The sequence below is a fragment of the Acomys minous genome (assembly GCF_964271855.1).
Source record: "Acomys minous genome assembly, chromosome: 10".
NCBI classification, from domain to species: domain Eukaryota; kingdom Metazoa; phylum Chordata; class Mammalia; order Rodentia; family Muridae; genus Acomys; species Acomys minous.
Genome location: NC_140491.1, coordinates 68,740,974 through 68,761,235, shown reverse-complemented (window position 1 = coordinate 68,761,235; position 20,262 = coordinate 68,740,974). Strand labels below are relative to the sequence as shown.

General features: G+C 49.6%; 1 protein-coding gene across 10 annotated transcripts in view; it reads left to right on the top strand.

The window, feature by feature from the left end:
- The window catches only part of FNBP1 (formin binding protein 1), a 122,069-nt gene that overhangs the window by 46,434 nt on the left and 55,373 nt on the right, over positions 1-20,262 (top strand). For all 10 annotated transcript variants that reach the window (XM_084799951.1, XM_084799948.1, XM_084799952.1 and 7 more), the window contains exons 3-5: positions 4,340-4,396; positions 5,209-5,356; positions 19,969-20,031. In XM_084799951.1, coding sequence (XP_084656077.1) covers positions 4,340-4,396; positions 5,209-5,356; positions 19,969-20,031 — 268 coding nt within the window. The remainder of the gene's footprint in view (positions 1-4,339; positions 4,397-5,208; positions 5,357-19,968; positions 20,032-20,262) is intronic.

The window sequence follows — 20,262 nt, the reverse complement described above, 5'->3', positions numbered from 1 at the left end:
GCCCTTCAAACATGATTGCCACATGGCCTTAGTGAGAAAGTCTGGGGACAATCAGAATAATATTTTCTCACGGGCAGCGCTTGCTTTTTTCTGAATAAATCTGTGCGGTGGGACCATGCATCCGAGCTGGGCCAGGGTGCTGGGCATGCTCTTCAGCTGTGTCCCTGTTTTGGCACTGTGGTTATCTCGCTCCTTTCTTGTTGGATTTGATAAAGCCTAGTGTGTTTATTCATTCGCCACTGCTGTGTTTTAGCCCAAAGTTCATTTCCTGAGTCTGGCGTTGCTCTTCTTGTCCTGCTCTGCTCTTTTTTTTTTCTCCCTGTACAGTTTTTAGTTTTAAGTCTATCTCTAATGTGGACTACTCCACAGGGGTTTGAGTTGCTTATTTTTCTTGTGTGTTTTCCCCAGGCTGGGTTTTCCTCCTTCTCTCTCCATGCCCCGCCCAACCCCCCTCCCCTACCCCCCTCCCCCTACCTGCCAGCGCCTGCCAAAGCTTTTCCCCACTAGGTGCTGGGTGTGCTTGACTTGGGCAGTTTGACGGGATTAGCTGAGCTCAGCCTCTAGGCGCCCTGTGCTGTGGGGGTGACCCCGTGCCTGCTTCATTTCACAGCACACAGACGTGGGATGCGTTGTTCTCTAAGAACAGCTGTGAAATGGGAATAGTGAGAGCACTGCCGCCTTCTAAAGATGGTTGCGGTCCCCCTCCTTGTCACCACACACCTGCATTTTAAGGAAGGAAAGGTTTGTCTGGGCTTGCAGTTTTAGGGGTACACAGTCCCTCACGGTGGTAGGAGCTTGAGGCCGCTCGGTTCACGGTGTCTACAGTCAGGAAGCAGGGAAGTGAATCCTGGTTACTTCCTCCTTCCCATGGATGGGGGCCGACCCGGTGCAGGGTGCCTCTCTCCCGCCTCCTCCGCCGGCCCTGTCTGGGAAAGCCCTCCCAGACACATCCAGAGCTGAACTTCCACGGTGATTCTGAATCTAGTCATGTTAACCACGAAGATTACCTGTCACAAGGACTGAAGGAGAGGAGGTTGAAAGCCGTGCAGCTGGCTCCCAGCATACTCACTGCACGAGTGACTCCCAGCGCACGTGAGTGCCGATGGCCCTGGAAGTGACCGTGCCTCCCGATACTCCCATCTTTTTAGTCCACTTCTCTCTGACGATGAAGTATTCAGTTCTCTGCCTGGAGACTGGACGCAGCTGCCTCCCTCTGAGAGTCCGTTAGGGAAGGGGCCTGACTTAGGGATTCTGAACTATTTGTTGTCTGTCCTGAAACTCCTTGGCTGCGGGCTGTGGGCTGAGCCGTTCAGGAGAAGAGGCCATGCTCCCGTGGACTCAAAGGTTTATGAATGAAGCCTTCCGCAAGCATGCAGCTTGAGACCTGAGGAGCTGAGACCACAGACTACCCCACACAGACGGCAAGGGACGACATGGATGTTTAGTCAGGGCAGGTTCCCCTGACTCTTGAGTGTGTCCTTCGCTGTTCAGTTTGCTTCTGTCTGAGGTGACTCAGGGCGGGCTCTTTACTTCCTTTCACGTGGGGAGCTGGGCGGAGTCAGTGTCCATTGTAAGCAGCCTCCAAATCTTCCCACCTCTGTTCTCAGACACTCCGCTGCACTTGTTTATTGTCTCTGATAGTGCAAACTTTCCCACTCATGTGTGTGTGTGTGTGTGTGTGTGTGTGTGTGTGTCTGAGAAGCCAACCAGTGTGTGCGCCTACATGTGTTACCGGCGCGTGCCAGGCAATTTCTGTACCACCGAGCTACATTCCTGTTTGTTTATACTTTTCATTCGAGACATAAAAGCCCTGGTTGGCTTTGAACGGACACCATAGTCCAAGCAACCCTTGAATTTAGGGTCCACTGGCCTCAGCCTTCATTAAGTAGCTGGGTTTACAGGCCTGTGCCTCTGGCCAGGCTCCTGATCCCCTTCTGTTTGGTGCCTTTTGTTAGCTGGGAAAACACCCTTCACCTACTGCCATCCACTTTAGATTATCTTGTGGTAACTGTTTTGAAAAATAAAAGACAGAACAGACCCACACATTCCTGGGCTCCGCCCTGGACGTTCTGGTTCAGAGCACCTGGAAAGAGGCCCGAGTATCTGCGTTAAAAGGCCCGCTGTGGCTCGTAGGGTTGGCCAGGTCCGAGCCAGCAACCTCAGAAACTGGTAGTTCCTTCTTCCCAGCTCCTTACTCTACCCTAAGAGCCGGTTTGCATATGGAAAGCATGCTGGCTTCATCAGCAGATGCCGTAAACAGGAAGGTGGTGTTTTGAGGGCTTCCTTGCATGCTTGCTTTAAAAAAAAAAAAACGGGCTGGGCATGGTGGCGCACGCCTTTAATCCCAGCATTCGGGAGGCAGAGGCAGGTGGATCGCTGTGAGTTCAAGGCCAGCCTGGTCTACAAAGTGAGTCCAGGACAGCCAAAGCAAAAAAAATAAAAATAAAAAATGCTTAACACAAAGCCAGAGCGCCTGTCCCCAGGGCTAGAGGTTGGGAAAGGCTTATAGAGAAAGAACCTTGGGCTTGGGGCTTTGGAGATGGCTCAGTGGGTAAGAGGGCCTGTTGGCCAAGCATAAGGATATGAGTTCAAATCCCTAGCATCCACGGAAATAGCTGTGCATGGCCATATGCCTGTAATTCCAGAGCTGCGAAGAGTGGCGGCTCACGGGTCCATGGGGCTTGCTGGCTGCCAGCCTGGCTCCAGGTTCTGTCCCAAGGGAACAAGGCAGAGAGTGGAAGAAAAGGACACTTGCTGGCCTCTGACCTCTGCGTGTGTGTATGTGGAGGCTCGCATACAAGCACACCGCACATCCCATGCACTTTCACTCTGGCCTTTGCAAGGGGTTGGGGGTATGGCGGTGCACACCTTTAATCCCAGCACTCAGGGGACTGAGGCAAGAGGATCACTACAAATTCAAGGCCAGACATGAACCTTTCAAGACCACAGAACAAGTCTTTACATTTTATCCTGTTTGTTTGGGGTTTTTTAGGGGGGGGGGCGGAAGCTACAGTGCACATGTGGCGATCAGAGGGCAACCTATGAGAATTGGTTCTCTCTTTCCACAGTGTGGGTCCTGGGGACTCAACTCATGTCATCGGGCCTGCTGGCCACCCTTTACCCACTAAACCATCTTGCCAGCCCTTCAGAGCAACACTCGCCACATCTGGTCAGGCTCAGCTTCCTTCAACTCCATGTAACATTTAAATTATTTTATGTACAGGACTAGAAGCTACCAAAAAAAAAAAAAGCCTATGGATTTATTTGTTTGTTTAGGTTTTTCGAGACAGGGTTTCTTTGTGTAGACCACGCTGGCCTGGAACTCACCAAGGTCCATGTAAAGGCATGTGCCACTCCCACTTGGCTTTTTTCTTTTTTTTAAACCACAGTTTGAGAATTTTATGTGAGATGTGAACTTAGAAGTGGTGTTTTCAATTTATAAGTTATGATTAGCAAAAGGGATGGTTACTGTTTCAAACTGCGCACTAAAACTACCTGGAAGGTAGCCACGGGACTATTCAGTGCTCCCTGCTCCCGTACACAGAATACTCTGTTGCTGAACTCAGCCCTGCTTGCCCTGTTTTGTCCCCTCGACCTGGCTCTGGAGTGACCTTGTTTTACTACATTGCCTCTGAGAGACTGTCCAAGGGTCTTTCAGTATGAAGTGTTCTTCCTTTTTTACCTTTTTTCCTCCCTCTAATCACAACCTTCCAGAAAATGTTGCTTTTTATTTTATTATTTTGAGACAAAGTTTCTCTGTATAACAGTTCTGGTTGTCCAAGACTCTCACTCTGTAAACCAGGCTGGCCTTGAACTCATAGAGATCCACCTGCCTCTGCCTCTGCCTCCGGAGAGCTGAAAGTAAAGGCATGTGCCACCACACCTAGCCAAATGTTGCTTTTTAAATATGTGTTTATTAGGTAAATCTGCTATCTCCCCACATTTCTATAGAAGAGTACTCTGTGTGTTTAAGTGTATGCACAACCTATCATTTATTAGGCTGATGACTTTTAAACATTGTTTCTTTATTACTGTATATGATATGTGTGTGAGGGGGCTATCCCATGGTGTCCAGAGGGCAGATGACAGCTTTGTCAAATCTGTTCTTTTCTTCCACCATGTGAGTCCTAGGGAATCAAACTCAGGTCATCAGGCTTGGCAGCCAGCCGACTTTACCCTCTGAGCCATTGTGCTGGCCCCACAAATGGGCTTTAATCGTGCAACTTTATGAATTAAAAAAACAAAACAAAAAACCCTAGTAAAGTGCACGCATCATCTTTCACTCCTGGTCTCTCTCTGTGTTTCCAAATAAGGCGACATGTCTTCCTTTTCGTCTTAGGAATCTTTCAAAGAAGTACCAACCCAGGAAGAACTCGAAAGAAGAGGAAGAATACAGGTACGTCCGTGGCTGGCGGATGTGTGGGTGACATGTGTGTGGAGTTGGCAGTGCTCGTGAAGGGGCGGGAAGCCGCAATGAGAACGCTTCCTTACCCTCCTTGACGCTGAGCCGCCGGGCCCACTCCACACCGTTAAACTAGGGACAGTTTCAGGAGGTGCTGCAAGCTTGTGCAGGCAGTGTGGTTCTCAACCTCCCTAACCCTAACGGCCCTTTAAACGCAGCTCCTCTTGTTGTGGTGACCCCAACCCACCCCCAACCATAAAACTCACTCGTTGCTGCTTCATAACTGTAATTAATTTTGCTACTGTTATGAATTAGAAGACAAATATCTGATAGGCAAGGTATCTGCTTTGTGACCCCTGGAAATGGGTCATTTGAACCCTCTCTCGCAAGGGGCCTTGACCCCACCGGTTGAGAACAATTGGGCTCCCCTCTGTAGCATCAGAAGCCCCGCCTTACCTGCTCATCCATCCAGGAATCATGTCCGTGTCAGTCAGCAGTGATGGGTCATTGTGCATGCTGGGAGCATCATCTTTGATGTAGGTCCACAGGGGCCTGGTGTCCTCAGTGGGCACGGGTGGGTGAGTTTGGGACCATCTCTGGGCTGAGCGAATAGTGCATTTCACAGAGTACCTGTGGCCGCGTTTTGGGTTGTAATTAAGTCAGAGCTATTGCATAATGGACCAGCAAGGTCCTCTGGGAGGCAGATGCAGAGCAGACCGGCTTTAATTACTATTTCCTCGAGTGAAGCGTGTGAGGGTGCGGGTGAGCTTGTCTGAGAAGGAGCCTCGGTGCTCTGTCCTCCCCAGGTACACGGCATGCAAAGCGTTTCTTTCCACCCTGAACGAGATGAATGACTATGCCGGCCAACATGAGGTCATCTCCGAGAACATGACGTCACAGATCACAGTGGACCTGATGCGCTACGTGCAGGAACTGAAGCAGGAGAGGAAATCGGTAATGCATATGGGGTGTCTTCCCCCGTCCCCAAAAACAGGGATCAAAGTCAGGGTTGGTCTCCCATCTGAGAGCAACATGGGAGTGAGGTGTGGTGGTAGCTCACACCTGACTGCGTAACAGAGCAGGGGCAGAAAGTTCTCTGCAAATTCAGTGACCGGCTCTGCCACACAATGAGTTCTAGGCCTTCAAGGCTGCATAGTGAGACCCTGGCCTAACAAACAGACAGGGGGCTGGGCGTGGGCGGGGCACTGCACCCCTTGAACGTTTCAGCAGTAGAGGAAGCAGGTGGATCTCCGTGAGTTCAAGGCCAGCCTGGCGTACCTACTGAGTTCCAGACCAGCCAGGGTGACGTAAATGAGACTCTGTTTCAAAAACAAACAGGCTGGAGAGAGGGTTCATTGGTTAAGAGCACTGGCTGTTCTTGCAGAGGACCCAGGTTCAGTTCCCAGCACCCACATGGCAGCTCACTACCATCTGTGACTCCCAAGTCTAAGGGATCCAAGGCCTCTTCTCGCCTCCTTGCTTAGGTACAAAGCACCAATGTGGTATGAATATATACATGCAGGGAAACTACTCATACACATAAAAGTAAATATAAAACAAACAAAATTAGAACCAGGCGTGAAGGTGTACATTGAAGGTGGAGGGTAGCAGATCAGAAATTCAAGGCTAACGTGTGTGTGTGTGTGTGTGTGTGTGTGTGTGTATGTGTGTATGTGTGTGTATGAGTGTGTGTGCCTGTGTGACATGAATTCCCCTATTACCAGTCATGATGTGTGCTCAGAGGTCAGAAGACAGCGTGCAGGAGTTGATTTTTCTCTGTGTGTAGCCTTGGCTGTCCTGGAACTCACTCTGTAGACCAGGCTGGCCTCGAACTCAGGGATCCATCTGCCTGTGAGTGCTGGGACTAAAGGCCTGTACCACCACACCGGGTAAAGTATTTTATTTTGTGAACCAGCTAGAAAGCAGTTAGCTGGAGCCCTGGGGGCTCAGAGCAAAACATTACCATCTAGTATAAAGATAAAATAAATACCCTGAGTCTGGAGCCAGCCCTGGCTGGCTGCCCTTCTTTTGATCCTGCCTTGACCTTCCCTGTTTTCTCTCTGTAGCAGTTTAGCCAGCTCCCCAACCAGCAAGTGCTTTTACCTTTTTAGCAAGTAAGTGCCTCCGTCTGTTTTAGGAGTGAGTCAGAAGATGGGAAGGGCTTCAGTGCCTCCTCCCTCCCCATCAGTCTCCTCCAGCTGTGTGGTCCAAGGTTGGCTTCACTGGCCTCTGGCCTCAGGGCCTTTGTATTGCTTTTTCTCCCTCAGAAAGCTTTCTGTCCGGTACCTCAGGGCCCACGCCTCAGGAACAGTTCCTTCTCAGAGAGGACTTTCCCTTTTGCCTCACTTAAAGTTACAAAGTTCCTCTGGCCTCTCCTCCTTTACCTTCCCTTACTTGGCAATGTTTTTTTTTTCTTGTTTGTTTTGTTGTGTTGTGTTGTGTTGTGCTTGTTTGTTTGTTTGTTGAGACAGAATCTTTCTATGTAGCCCTGGCTGTCCTGGAACTCACTACGTAGACCGGGCTGGCCTCAAACTCACAGAGATCTACCTGCCTCTGAGTGCTAGGACTAAAGGTGTGCGTGCCACCATATCCAGCAGCTTTGCAGTGTTTTCTAAGACAGAGAGAGAGAGACAGAGGGAGACAAAGGAGGAGTCAGTTAGCTTGTATGGGTGCAGGTGTCCTCTGAGCCCAGAAGAAGGCATCTGATTCCCTAGAACTGGAGTTAACAGGCTGTTGTGAGTTGAGCCGCCCAGCGTAGGGTGCTGGGACCTAAGCTCACGTCCTCTGCGAGAGTGGCCAGCACTTTTAACTTCCCAGCTATCTATCTCTCCAGTTCCTTCCATTATTATTTTTGCATAGTGATTAACAGTATCTAGATTTTTAGGAGTGGTGTTGGAGAAGCAGTAGGGACAGAACATGCTCATCACACACACACACACACACACACGCACACGCACACGCACACACACACACACACACATACGTGCGCCCCCCCCCAACCCCTGCCCCCAGCAGTGGGAGTGCTTGCTGGTTTTTCTTCTGCCTTCCACGAAGATGCTGCTCCTCCAGGATAAGGCCGTCCTTGCCCACCTCATGAGGCCCAGCATTGCGGAAAGGCAGGCACACAGAAAGGAAAAGGAATAGCTCGCAATGACTGATGTGGCCCAGGCTGGGAATGCAGTGCAATGCTGAGCGTTTTCCTAGAGTTTACAAGTAAGGGACCAGGGGTGTGGCTCAGTGGTGCAGACTCGCCTTTCATATACAGAGCACTGGGTTATACACACACACACACACACACACACACACACACACACACACACACGTTAATGTATGCTTAGTTATGAAAGCTTATAGATAAGGACCTTTAGATGCCTGGGCTATCTTGTAAATGAATTATCTTATTTACTCACTGTTAATTATCTTTGTATAATCTATTATAACATCTCTTAAATCATGTGCCTTAAAAAAATTTTTTTAAAGATTTGTTTATTTTAAGCTGGGTGGTGCTCCTTTAATCCAAGCACTCAGGAGGCAGAGGTAGATGGATCTCTGAGTTTGAGTCTAGCCTGGTCTACAGAGTGCGTTCCAAAGACAACCAGGACTACAATAGAGAAACCCTGTTTTGAAAAAGAAATTTTTTTTGTTAAATTTTCATTTTCTGTGTATTAGTGTTTTGCCTACCTGTGTGCCTGGTGCCCAAAAAGGTCTGAAGAGGGTACTGGGTCCCTTGCTGGGAACTGAGCTTGGCTCCTGCTAGAACAACCAGTGCTCTTAACCACTGAACCATCCTTTGCTTTTAAGGAGTGTCACCAGCCCGGGCCTGGGAGTCAGCTGCTCTGTCAGGAGGATCTGCAAACACCACTCTGTTTGTTGAAGCATTTTGCAATTAAACTAGACTGACATTTAAGAACATTGCGAAGTCTAGAAATACTGGAAAGAATGTCTGTCAACAAATACATATTTGTGGTACTGAAGCCGTCTCTTCTTTCCTATATCATAGCTGCCATTGTTTGGAAGGATTGCGTAGCTCAGTGTGGTAACACAGCATCAATCAACCCCAGCATTTGGGAGGCTGAGGCGGGAGGACTACAAATTAGAGGATGGAACCAACTGGCTAGCTAGCAAGACACTGCCTCAAAAGCTGGGCGTGGTGGCACACGCCTTTAATCTCAGCCCTTGGGAAGCAGAGGCAGGCAGACGCTGTGAGTTTGAGGCCAGCCTGGTCTAGAAAGTGAGTCCAGGGCAGCCAAGGCTACACAGAGAAACCCTGTCTTGAAAAAAAAAGTGTGTGTATGTGTGTGTGTGTGTGAGAGAGAGAGAGAGAGAGACAGAGACAGAGAACAAGATGTCCTGACATCCACCATGCACAGGATGTTTCCGTACCTAGATATAAGATACACTTTTAAAAATAACATTTAAAAGGCAGTGTGATGGAGCGTACTTGGGAGGTAGAGGCAAGAAGATCATGCTAGATCTTCCTCAGAGACACAGCGAGTTTGTGGCCAGCTTGGGCTGTAAGAGATCCGGGTTCAAAACCGGCCTGAGTGATGACGCACACCTTTAGTCTCCGCACTTGTGGGCCAGAGGCAAACGGATCTCTGAGTTTGAAGCCAGCCTGGGCTACATAGCGAGTTCCAAGACAAACAAAACAAATCACAAACAGACAAACCAAGAAGCCTGGAGGGCCGTGGCCTGTGGGTGTGTTAATTCGTGGTGGTCTGGGAGATTGGGTAGCCCTGCAGCCACTTTTCTGGATAGCAGTAGCTAACATTTGCCCAATAGGAGGCCTGTGATTTTTACCCACTGCTCAGGAGCCTGGGACACAGGGAGGTGGTGTAGGTCTGTTGGGTTACACAGGTCCAGCTGCAGGTGACATCCAGGCAGACTGGACCTCAGGGAGGAGCATAGGTGCACACGTGCTTTTATTTCATTGGTGGGTTTTTAGCTTACCCATAAGGCCACGGATTGCACATGGCAGCCCTGCCTGTAGACCACCTGCTCCGAGCTTGCCTGACTTTCACTAGTGGCGCTGGCCAGATGATATCGTTTCCCAGTTTCTGCTGAGGTCAGGACAGAGCCCACGGACACTTCGGATGGACAGTGCTGATCTGTGGAGTCTCTTTTCTTCTCACACTCAGGTCTGCAGGTTTGCCTAGCGAGCACCTCTCACGTGCTGGCGGAGCCATCTCATTGGTCTGTAGTTTCTGTTTTCTTTGTTTGTTTGTTTGTTTTTTGTTTTTTCAAGACATGGTTTCTCTGGATAACAGGTTTGGTTGTCCTAGACTCGTTTTGTAGCCCAGGCCGGCCTCAAACTCACAGAGATCCTCCTGCCTCTGCCTCCCGAGTGCTGGGCACCACCACGCCCTGGCCATGGATTATTTTCATAATCAGATTCTTTAGTAGATGTTCCAGTCATTCATTCATAAATGATTTTACAGCTCCAGGGCTCAAAGCCAGACCCTTGAACAAGCTACACAGACACTGTGAGCTGGAAGCTCAGCCCCGTGTGTGTATTGTTTAAGTACTTTTTATTGTTTTGTTGGTCTGTAGTCTTACTGGTTTTGACTGGTTTAGATTAGTTAGCTGAGTCTACAGTCAGCTCCTTTTAGCTCTTTGTTTTGAGACAGCGTTTTGCTATGTTCCAGGCTATCCTGGAATCCATGATATAGCTGAAGCTGGCTTTGAAGAACTCCGGCCTCTAAGGGAATGCCAAGCCTGCTTCATGATTCCCAGGCTAGCTCTTCCCTTTGTGTGGGAGGTGAGGTTATCTTCTCATCCCCACAGAATTCCCAGAAGTGAGAAGAGCTTAAAGCAGGGGTGTTTTCAACATCCTGGGTTATGGTCTTCGGTCAAGCTCTTATCTCTTTCCTACACTGACAATCTCCTGCAGTGTTACAGATCAGTCTCCAGGCATCACAGACCTGGACTGCCTTATCTGGGGTCTCGGTCATAAAGTAGAGGACAGACAACAGCATCGAGGACTCATTGGAGTTTCAGGGGCTGGCCGAGCTCCACTTCTGTGTCCCTCTGAGGCCAGCACAGCGAAACCCACTAAGCTCCTAGGAGGATTTTATAGAGCTGTGTGGCTCCCACCGAGGAGCCCAGGTGGTCTTGCCGGCCTGCGGGAAGCGGCAGGCCCCCTGCTCTCTGCAGCTGGAAAAGCCACTGCGCACTGCTTCCCTCTAGTAACTGTCTAGGAAGTTGTAGAGGAAACAATTATCAATGTCCTTAGTGGCTCTTGAAGCTTTCACAAGCCTCGGCATACACCTGCCAACCTGGTCCTTTTTACAGTGCAGGCTGGCCGTGAGGGAACTATGTAGCTGAAAATGCCCCTGTTTCTCCTCCCAAGAACCAGGGTGGTAGGCATGCAGCAGCTACCCCACAGGGTGCTGGGGATGGAACCCAGGCCCACCGAGCCATATCCATGGCAAGGACCAAAGAAGTTTAAACGTCAGCGTTCATGGGACAACAGGCTTCCTTGACAGGATTTTTTTTTTTGTCTTGATTTCATGTGCTTGAAATACAACCAGGACTACTTTTTCTTCTTCTTCTTCTTCTTCTTCTTCTTCTTCTTCTTCTTCTTCTTCTTCTTCTTCTTCTTCTTCTTCTTCTTCTTCTTCCTCCTCCTCCTCCTCCTCCTCCTCCTCCTCCTCCTCCTCCTCCTCCTCCTCCTCCTCCTCCTCCTCCTCCTCCTCCTCCTCCTCCTCCTCCTCCTCCTCCTCTTCCTCCTCCTCCTCCTCCTCCTCCTCCTCCTCCTTCTTCTTCTTCTTCTTCTGGTTTTTCAAGACAGGGTTTCTCTGTGTAGCCTTGGCTGTCCTAGACTCGCTTTGTAGACCAGGCTGGCCTCAAACTCACAGAGATCCGCCTGCCTCTGCCTCCCGAGAATGCTGGGATTACAGGCGTGTACCACTCCGCCTGGCTCACTGCCATTCTGGCATCTTGCTGCATGCCTTATACCTAGATTGACCCCACGCATGCGCCTGGATGGATGATGGAATCAGATAAGAGGACCTTTTCAGCCATGGTGGGGTCGCTGGAAGTTTCTCCTTTCCACCTGGTACTCCCTTAAACCCGTCACGGAGGTCCTTGCTTTGGTTTAGAAGCAACCGCTTTGTACTCTTGGAAGAGATGTGGGGTCACGTCCTTAGAGTCTGTGAGGGTCCTTTTGAGTTGGTCTTTGTGTCATTGCAGGTAACCTAGGTCCCACAGGGTTAGATCTTTAAGGAATGTGAACCCAGGATGACTTTGCACAGGAGTTTAAACACAATTTGTGGGTGCTGGGTGTAGAGATTTCTGGGTGCTGCATCTACCCAGAAAACAAAGGGAAACCAAGGACAAAGGGGCAACTAGAGAAATAAGGCCAGGAAACAGCCTCAGCCACCAGCCCAGGCAGACCCTGCACCCTATTTGGAGCCCCAAACTATGCCTTGTCAATCAGTGCTGGGGAGGGTAGGCAGATGAGTGTGATGAGGCAGGTGTCTTTATGAGGCCAGAAATGCCCTTTTTTTTAAAAAAAAAGCGAGAGATTTATTTATTTATTATGTATACAGTGTTCTGTCTGCATGTACAGAGGGCATTAGATCACATTATAGATGGTTGTGAGCCACCATGTGGTTGCTGGGACTTGAACTCAGGACCTCTGGAAGAGCAACCAGTGCTCTTACCCTCTGATCCATCTCTCCAGCACAGAAACACCCTTTCTGAAAGGACTTTTATCATGGATTCCTGAACATGGTCCTTAGGAAATAAAAGCAGAACGTGTGGCCGTAATTGTTTTGTGTTTTCCTTTTAGGGTTTAGGTGGAGTTCAGGACACCAGGTGGGCGGGTGATCAGCTTCCACACTGTATAGTCAGAATCCGAAGGGAGCCAGGGCTGGGAGCTAGCGCTGCACACACTTGCCCTTCCAGCTGGGGAGGCTGAGGCCCAGGGGTGGAGGGTTCAAGGCCAGCTAGACTACATAATGAAGCCCTGTCTGAAATACCGCCAATCCAGGGGACCCTGAGTCAGGGGTGGGGGTTGGGGTGTCCCAGAATCCCAGCCTACACCACAGCATTTGCCACACACGGGCTGTTTGGGGGCCCCTGTCTGTCTTTGCCCTTTTAAAGTCTCTGTGTCCGTTTGTTTCCATCTGTGGAAACTGAGCTGTGTTTAAAATTCCAGATGGGTGAGACTGCAGCCGATGCAGCGTGTATTCTTTTAATTTTCCTGTTTTGTGTTTGAAGTGGCAGTTTCCACAACAGTGCTCCCTTTTGCTTTCTTAGCCGTCAGTGGTTACATATAAAGTCCGGTGCACTGACTCCTTGCAGAGTAAGTGATAAGCACATGACGCCTGCAGGATAGAAAAGCCACCACAGACACTGTCACCTCCAGTTCCCTTGAAGCTGGTGTTTGCTTTTCTTTAGGTTCTAGTCCCCTTTCTGTTTGGTTTCTGCTGGGGTTTATTATTGTTTTTGAGACTTTCTTTGTATGAACGTCCTGATTGGCCTGGTTGCTAACTATGTAGGTAGCCACGGCTGGCCTCAAACTTAGCAATCTCCTGCCTCAGCTCCTGTCCTGCTAACCTCCACCACACCCCACTCCCAAGTGTCAGGATTTCAGACTCATGCCATGAGGTCCAGCTTTTTTTTCCCCCTAGATAATTTCTCTGGGTAGGCCTGGCTGTCCTGGAACTCATTTTGTAGACCAGGCTGGCCTCGAACTCAGAGATCCACCTACCTCCATCTCCTGAGTGCTGGGATTAAAGATGCATGCTACCCTGCCACATTCAGGTTTTTTTTTTCTCTTTCTTACTTTCTTTTTTTTTTAATCTCCCATTCATGAGTATGTGGTGTCCAGAGGTCAGTGCTAGGTTGGCTGGGCCAGTGAACCCCAGGGCTTCTCCTATCCCTGCCTTTCTGGTGCCAGCATTGCAGGTGCACGCTGCCATCCTCAGCTTTTTGTTTGTTTGTTTTTTATTTTTGTTTTCTGAGACAGGGTTTCTCTGTGTAGCCTTGGCTGTCCTAGAATCACTATGTAGACCAGGCTGGCCTCGAACTCACAGTGATCTGCTTGTCTCTGCCTCCCGAGTGCTGGGATTAAAGGCGTGCGCCACTACTGCCATGCTCAGCTTTTAAGTGTCGCTGGGGATCTGAACTCGGGTCCTCAGGCTTGCACAACAGGCACCTTATCTACTGAGCTAGACAATTCTTTGAAGGATGATTCTTCTGTAGACTCTCAAGAACAGCTCAGAACTGAACTGAGGGCTGGATGCCATCGCGCAGGCGTCGTTAATCCCAGCCCTGAGGAGACAGCGGAGGTGGATCTCTGTGAGTTTGAGGTCAGCCTGGTGTACAGAGGGAGTTCCAGGGTATGCAGAACTACAGAAAAAGAAAAAGAAAAAGAAAAAAAACCTGAAACAAAAACAAATACTTGTAGCTGACTTCAGATTCCTCTTGGCTTTTCTTTTTCTTCCTTTCTTTTTTTTTTCTTTTCTTTTCTCTTTTCTTTCTTCTTCTTCTTCTTCTTCTTCTTCTCTCTCTCTCTCTTTCTCTCTCTCTCTCTCTCTCTCTCTCTCTCTCTCTCTCTCTCTCAAGTCCATTATTGTGTTTTTTAAAAAGACACCGAAAACATCTCATTACAGGGAGAGTGACTAGCTTCCTCTGGGTCCCCAGGGATGGCATTTCCTGTCCCTTTTCTGACAGGAGAGAAGAGCAGCGGTGACTTCATCCCAGGCTCCCAAAGCGGCCCTTATATCTTTGTCCTGGGAACAATCCCTCTTTATGCAGAGCAGTGAGGGCACGGTTCTCTGACACACTCCCTCACTGTCCTGAGGAGGAGTGTCCTGCCATTGTTTGTTCGTAAACAACAAACGCATCTGGCGAATCTGCTTATTTGTTTAAGTTTTCTGTCTGTTCAAACCACTGTTTCCCCTCCAACGAGCCAGCTGGAGCTGGTGACCTCTGCCAAGGTCAGTCATGCCACAGAGCAGTGAGGAGGGTACCCGTCTCCTTGGGGGTGGGGGCCGCCCCACAGAAGAGACTGGAAAGAGCATCACCATGAACTGCGATTCTGGTGCTTGGTTACCATATTTTTCAGACTCTTAAGACGCACCTGACCATGAGATGCACCCAGTTTTTAGAGCAGTAAAACAAGAAAAACAGCAATCAGACCATGAGGTGCACCCTAATTTCTCCACTTTTGGGGGGGCAAAAGTACATCTTATGGTCAGAAAAATATGGTAATCGTGGGCTTGGGAGGCCTGGGGGTGAGGTGTCTTCGTGGGAGACAGCCACCAGCTAGCTACCAGCCATGTAATGTACGCAGCAAATGTGTGTGCTTGCTTCCCCCACACTTATATGGTGTTCTGTCTAGGTTTTTAGTCAGAATTACCCAAAAATATGAATTGTTTTAAAATCATTTTTATTTAATTTTACTCCATGTGCATTGGTGTGAGGGTGTCAGATCCACCGGAACTAGAATTCCAAGCAGGTGTGAGCTGCCATGTGGGGGCTGGGAATTGAACCTGGGTCCTCTGGAAGAGCAGCCAGGGCTCTTAACTGCTGAGCCACCTCTCCAGCCCTTGAACTATTTGTTTTGTTTGTTTTAAAGATTTATTTGTTTGTTGAGACAGAGTCTCACTGTGTAGCCTAGGCTGGCCTGAAACTCACAGAGATCTGTCTGCTTCAGCCTCCCTAGGCCTAGGATTAAAGGCGTGCCACCGTGGCTATTTTTATTGGGTTTCAATTGTGTGTCTGCGCACATGAGTGCAGTGGCCGCAGGGGCCCAGAAGAGGGCGTTGGATCCTCTGGAGCTGGAGCTAGAGGAAGCCGTGAGCCACCTGCCGTGGGTGGGTGCTGGGAGTTGAACCGAGCACCTCTCCAGCCTCAACTTTTCATTTTACATATCTGTTTATTTGTTTTATTCATCTTTGTGTGTATGTATCGGGGTGCTGAGAGTTGAGCCCTCTTTCTACTTTTGGTTTTTGTTGTTGTTGTTGTTTTGTTCTTTGAAACAGGGTTCCTCTCTGTAGCCTTGGCTGTCCTGGAACTTGCTCTATAGACCATGCTGATCTCAAACTCACAGAGATCAGCCCACCTCTGCCTCCCGAGTGCGGGGTTAAAGGCCTGTTGCCACCACTGCCCGGCCTCTTTTTACTCTGTATTTTGAGACGGGCTAGTGCTAAGTTGCCTAGGCAGGCCTTGACCTCACCATCTTCCTGTCTCAGCCTGTGGAGTTAAGATCACATTCTGTACCACCTATTGGCTCCATCTTTGAACCTGGAAGTCACCGGGACCTTTTCAGCGTGCAGCAAAACGCTGCTGCCCTGCCTGGGGATTGGGGGCCGACGGCCTCTGTAAACTTCGGGAACCCAAGGTGCCTCACTGAGGGCATGGTTGACTCTGTTTGAAAAGGACTTTTATTTCCTTCCTGACTGCCTCTCTCTTCCCCCTGAGGACGCCCCTCCCCCTTCCTCCTGGCCTCCACTCCTTCCTTCTTACAGCGCAGCCACAGCCAGCGTAGTGCACAGCTTCCTGTCTGCCCTCCCCAGCAGAGCTGTTTGTACCCTGCAATCAGCGAGCTGCCTGGTTCTCCCTCCGCCTTGCCCCTGGCTCCTTAACCTTAAGCCTTAGGCTCTGGCATTCCCGTCTCCCACCCTTTGTCCATTATGAGATTAAAACATGAAGGCCCGAGGGACAAGACCTTTGAGTCTGGAGAGACCAAAAACTGAAGGATGGGGCTGGAACGATGGGGCATCGGCCGAGGTCCTGGGTTCTGTTCCTAGCACCCGCATGAAAGATCACAACACTCTAAACTCCAGTCCCGGGCATGCATGTGATGCACAAAATACATGCACTCAGAGCGGTGACCCTTGACCTCTGGAGAGACAAGAGCCCATCCCCTTGTCACTCTTCTGACAAAAGCTGGTCTTGTTCCCCTCCCCCAGCCTTCCCTGGCACTTGGTTGTCTCCAGACTCTGCTGAGTTGTTGTTTGACTGGGTTGAGGCCAAGGAAAGGGGGTTTTTGCTAAGCTCAGAGGAGGATGTTAGAGCCCTGGTATTTTCTGTTAGTCACTCTGCAACCTTGCAAGCAGACCATCAGACTGGCTAACTAAGGGAGGTTTATTAAAAGGAGCAAGTAGGTGCTAAGGAGATGACTCCATGAGGTAACTATTTGCTTTATAAACATGAGCTGCCTGAGTTTGAATTCTTTTCTTTTTCTTTTTTCTTTCTTCTTTTCTTTTCTTCTTCTTTTTTTTTTTTTTTTTTTGAGACAGAGTCTCCCTGTGTAGCCTTGGCTGGCCTGGACTCCCTCTGTAGACCAGGCTGGCCTCGAACTCACAGCGATCCGCCTGCCTCTGCTTCCCAAGTGCTGGGATTAAAGGCGTGCGCCACCACGCCCGGCTTTCTTTTCTTTTCTTTTTTCTTTTTTTGGGGGCTTTTCGAGACAGGGTCCCTCCGTGTAGCCTTGGCTGTCCTGGACTCACTTTGTAGACCAGGCTGGTCTCGAACTCACAGCGATCTGTCTGCTTCTGCCTCCCAAGCGCTGGGATTAAAGGCATGCGCCACTGCGCCCCCGGCTCTGAGTTTGAATTCTTAGCACCCAGGTAAAACCCCAGTGTGGTGGTGCACACCTGTAACCCAGCAAAGGAAAGCAGAAGTGGGCAAACCCCGGAGGTCAGTGGCCAGCCAGTCTAGCAGAACCAGTGAGCTTCAGGACAGCCCGGTGGGGAACTCTGCTACTGTCCCTTGTCCTCAGAGCCAAGGGTAAACCCTGGAGGAGCTCCGAGGTTACTGTGTCCTTCTTCAAGGGACTCGCTGGCTGGGCAGCCTCAGGCCACAAACCCAAGCCAATCCAGAGGGCAGAACCCTTTACCTTGCACATACCCTGTGGCCTCTGGCCATGCAGACAACGTCCACTGATCCCATTAGTGTCTGCTGGAAGTTTGTTAAAGGGAGCATTTTGGATGCTAAGTGACCGAGATGTCATTTCCCCTCTCTCGCAGTAGCATTTTCTTTTCCAGAGCCATCGTCCTTGGTGGCCTCCTAGCTTTAACTACCCGGCTTAGGATAAGCCTTCTCTGGCAGAGGCTTCATGCTAATCTTTCTCAGCTCTTAGGCCCCAGACCACATTGGGCCAGACTCTGGAATCTTCTAGAAATAAGACTACAGCTCTATTTACCCTCCTCACACTGTGGCTCCCCTTTTTTCCTTATGAAACTTGGGCCAAATGCTGGCCTTTATTTATTGGCCACGTGTGTCATGTGTGCAATTGGAGGTTACAGGTCAGCTCTGTGGGTTTGATTTTTCCTTCTGCCTTGTGGGACCTTGCTTCAGGTCAAAACTGAGGCCATGCCTGTACACTAGGGCAGCACCTGAACAGAAGTCAGAGGACCACTTTTGGAAGCTGAGTCTCTCCTTCTACCTTGTTTGGGTTTGTTTGTTTGTTTGTTTTTTGTGACAGGGTTTTTTTGTGTACCCTTGGCTGTCCTGGACTCACTTTGTAGACCAGGATGGCCTCGAATTCACAGTGATCCGCCTGCCTCTGCCTCCCAAATGCTGGGATTAAAGGCGTGCGCCACCATCTCCCGGCTTCTCCTTCTACCTTGTGAGACCCCAGATTGAACTCTGGGTATCAGCCTTGGTGGCAGGCACTTTTCTTTTCCTTTGAGACAGGGTTTCTCTGTGTAACATCCCTGGCTGTTCTTTTCTCACTTTGTAGAACAGGCTGACCTCCAACTCACAGAGATCCACCTGCCTCTGCCTCCTGAGGGCGGAAGGCAGGTACTTTCATCCACTCAGACCCAGGATTTATTGTTCATTCATATCTGATCCAGACCTCCCCGTGGCTTGACTAATCAAAAGTCACCCACGATGGCTGCTGTTGGGGCCAGTGTCAGAGTGCTTGTGGAGCCTGGCAAAGGTTCTCCCCCCTGCCGTGTCACCAGGCAACAGCCTCCATTCTGAAATCAGCCCTTCATATCCCAAATTCAAACTCACCCCCCACCCCACCCCCCCCACCCCCGCCTGCTGTTCACCTGAGCCACCAGCACCCCCACTCTAACCCCATCTCCTCCCCTTCTCCTAGCAACTTACCCTGACCTGGCTCTCTGGGGTCCTTGGACGTTAACACTAGTCACATGTCTACCATGAGGCCTTTCTGTTTTAAAGGAGTCTAGGGATGCTGAGATGGCTCAACTGATAAGGTTCAATCCCCAGGGAGCCACCATTGGAAAGAGAGAACCACTTCCAGTGAGTCACCCTCTGGCTTCCACATGTCCTGTGGCACCTGCAACGCCACTACACTTTTCATATGCACACCTAGGCACAATAACAAAGTAATTTTGAAGCTTCTAAGATACAACATCTATTTACATAAGGCCCACGGCAGTGTTTGTGTTATAGTCTTCCTAAACTAGGAACAAAGCAAATGTCCCCTCACCAATGTGTAGATACATAAATGTGGTATATCTATTCAGTGGGCTATTATTCAGCCAGGAAGAAAAAAAAAAAAAAAGAATGGCTGGACAGATACATATATTACAACAGGATGAACCTTGAAAGCATCCTTTCGTGTGAATAGGAAGAAATATTGACATCCTGCCAAATCACAAAAGTCCTCAGTCTGTGTGGTTCCATTATGCGACATATCCAAAACGGACAGATTCATAGAGGCGCAGGCGTGGTTTTCTAAGTCAGGAGAAGCTGGAGGTGACAGCTAAGAAGTACACTTCTCACGTGTGGGAGGTGAAAATGTAACATGTGTATTCACTGATGCTCAAAAGATGACCCCGGGTGGTTGCTGAAAGTTTCCCCCCTTTAAGACAGCGTCTCACTATGCGTCCTTGGCTGGCCTCAAACACCCTCCTGTCTCTGCCTGTCGAGTGCTGGGATTAGAGATCTGTGCTACGGCGCCTGTTGTGACGGCTGGCTCAGTAAGGCATTCCTGTTTTTGCAAGCAACACATTATTTCACATTCAATATTGCTGTGTCTACAACTTAAGAAGGAACTCCACAACCAGCCTTGTTTCCATTTCCCCTTAACTTGTTTATGATTTAAACCCTGCTTGTTTTTTGAGACTATGGTCTCATCTAGTCTGGCTTGAAACCATGGAAACCCTCCCGGCATCAACCACACTTGTTACAGGCGTGAACCACCGAACCTGGCATGAACGCTTAGGTTTATTTGGACTGCACAGACTAGGTGGTCAATGTTTATTTGCTTTGCTGGGCCTCACACGTCCTAGGCAGACACACTGCCACTGAGTCACACCTCCAGCCCAGGTGATATCTTAATGCTACTTACCGGGCTGGAGAGATGGCTCAGCAGTTAAATGCAGTTGCTGCCCTTGCAGAAGACCTGGCTTTGGTTCCCAGCACCCACGTGGTGGCTCACAACCATCTGCAACTCCAGCCCAGGGGAATCTGATGCCCTCTTCTGGCCTCAAGGGGCATTGCACAAACATGGTTCACACAAATATAAAAATAAATGCAAATCATTAAAGCTGCCTAAGTAGATGGAAGGCTTTCCCTCCGTGTTAGCATGCGGAGGGTGGGTGCTGACTCCTGCTCTGTTTTCCACTTCACAGAACTTCCACGATGGGCGGAAAGCTCAGCAGCACATAGAGACGTGTTGGAAGCAGCTGGAGTCGGTAAGTGGGAATCCCGCAGCTAAACCAGCGTCTCCCGCCCCAGTCTGAATCTGGCTTGAAGATGGCTCACTAAGGAAAAGCCTAGTGCAGCGCAGACCACTAAGGTGTCTTCTTTCTAGAGTTACCTCATCTGTATTGCACTTGATTTGCTCCTAGACCGGTAATGGCAAATAAAGTGCTGGGCTGGAAAGCTTGAGGAGGGCTGGAGAGTTGGCTCCGTGGGTAAAGCAT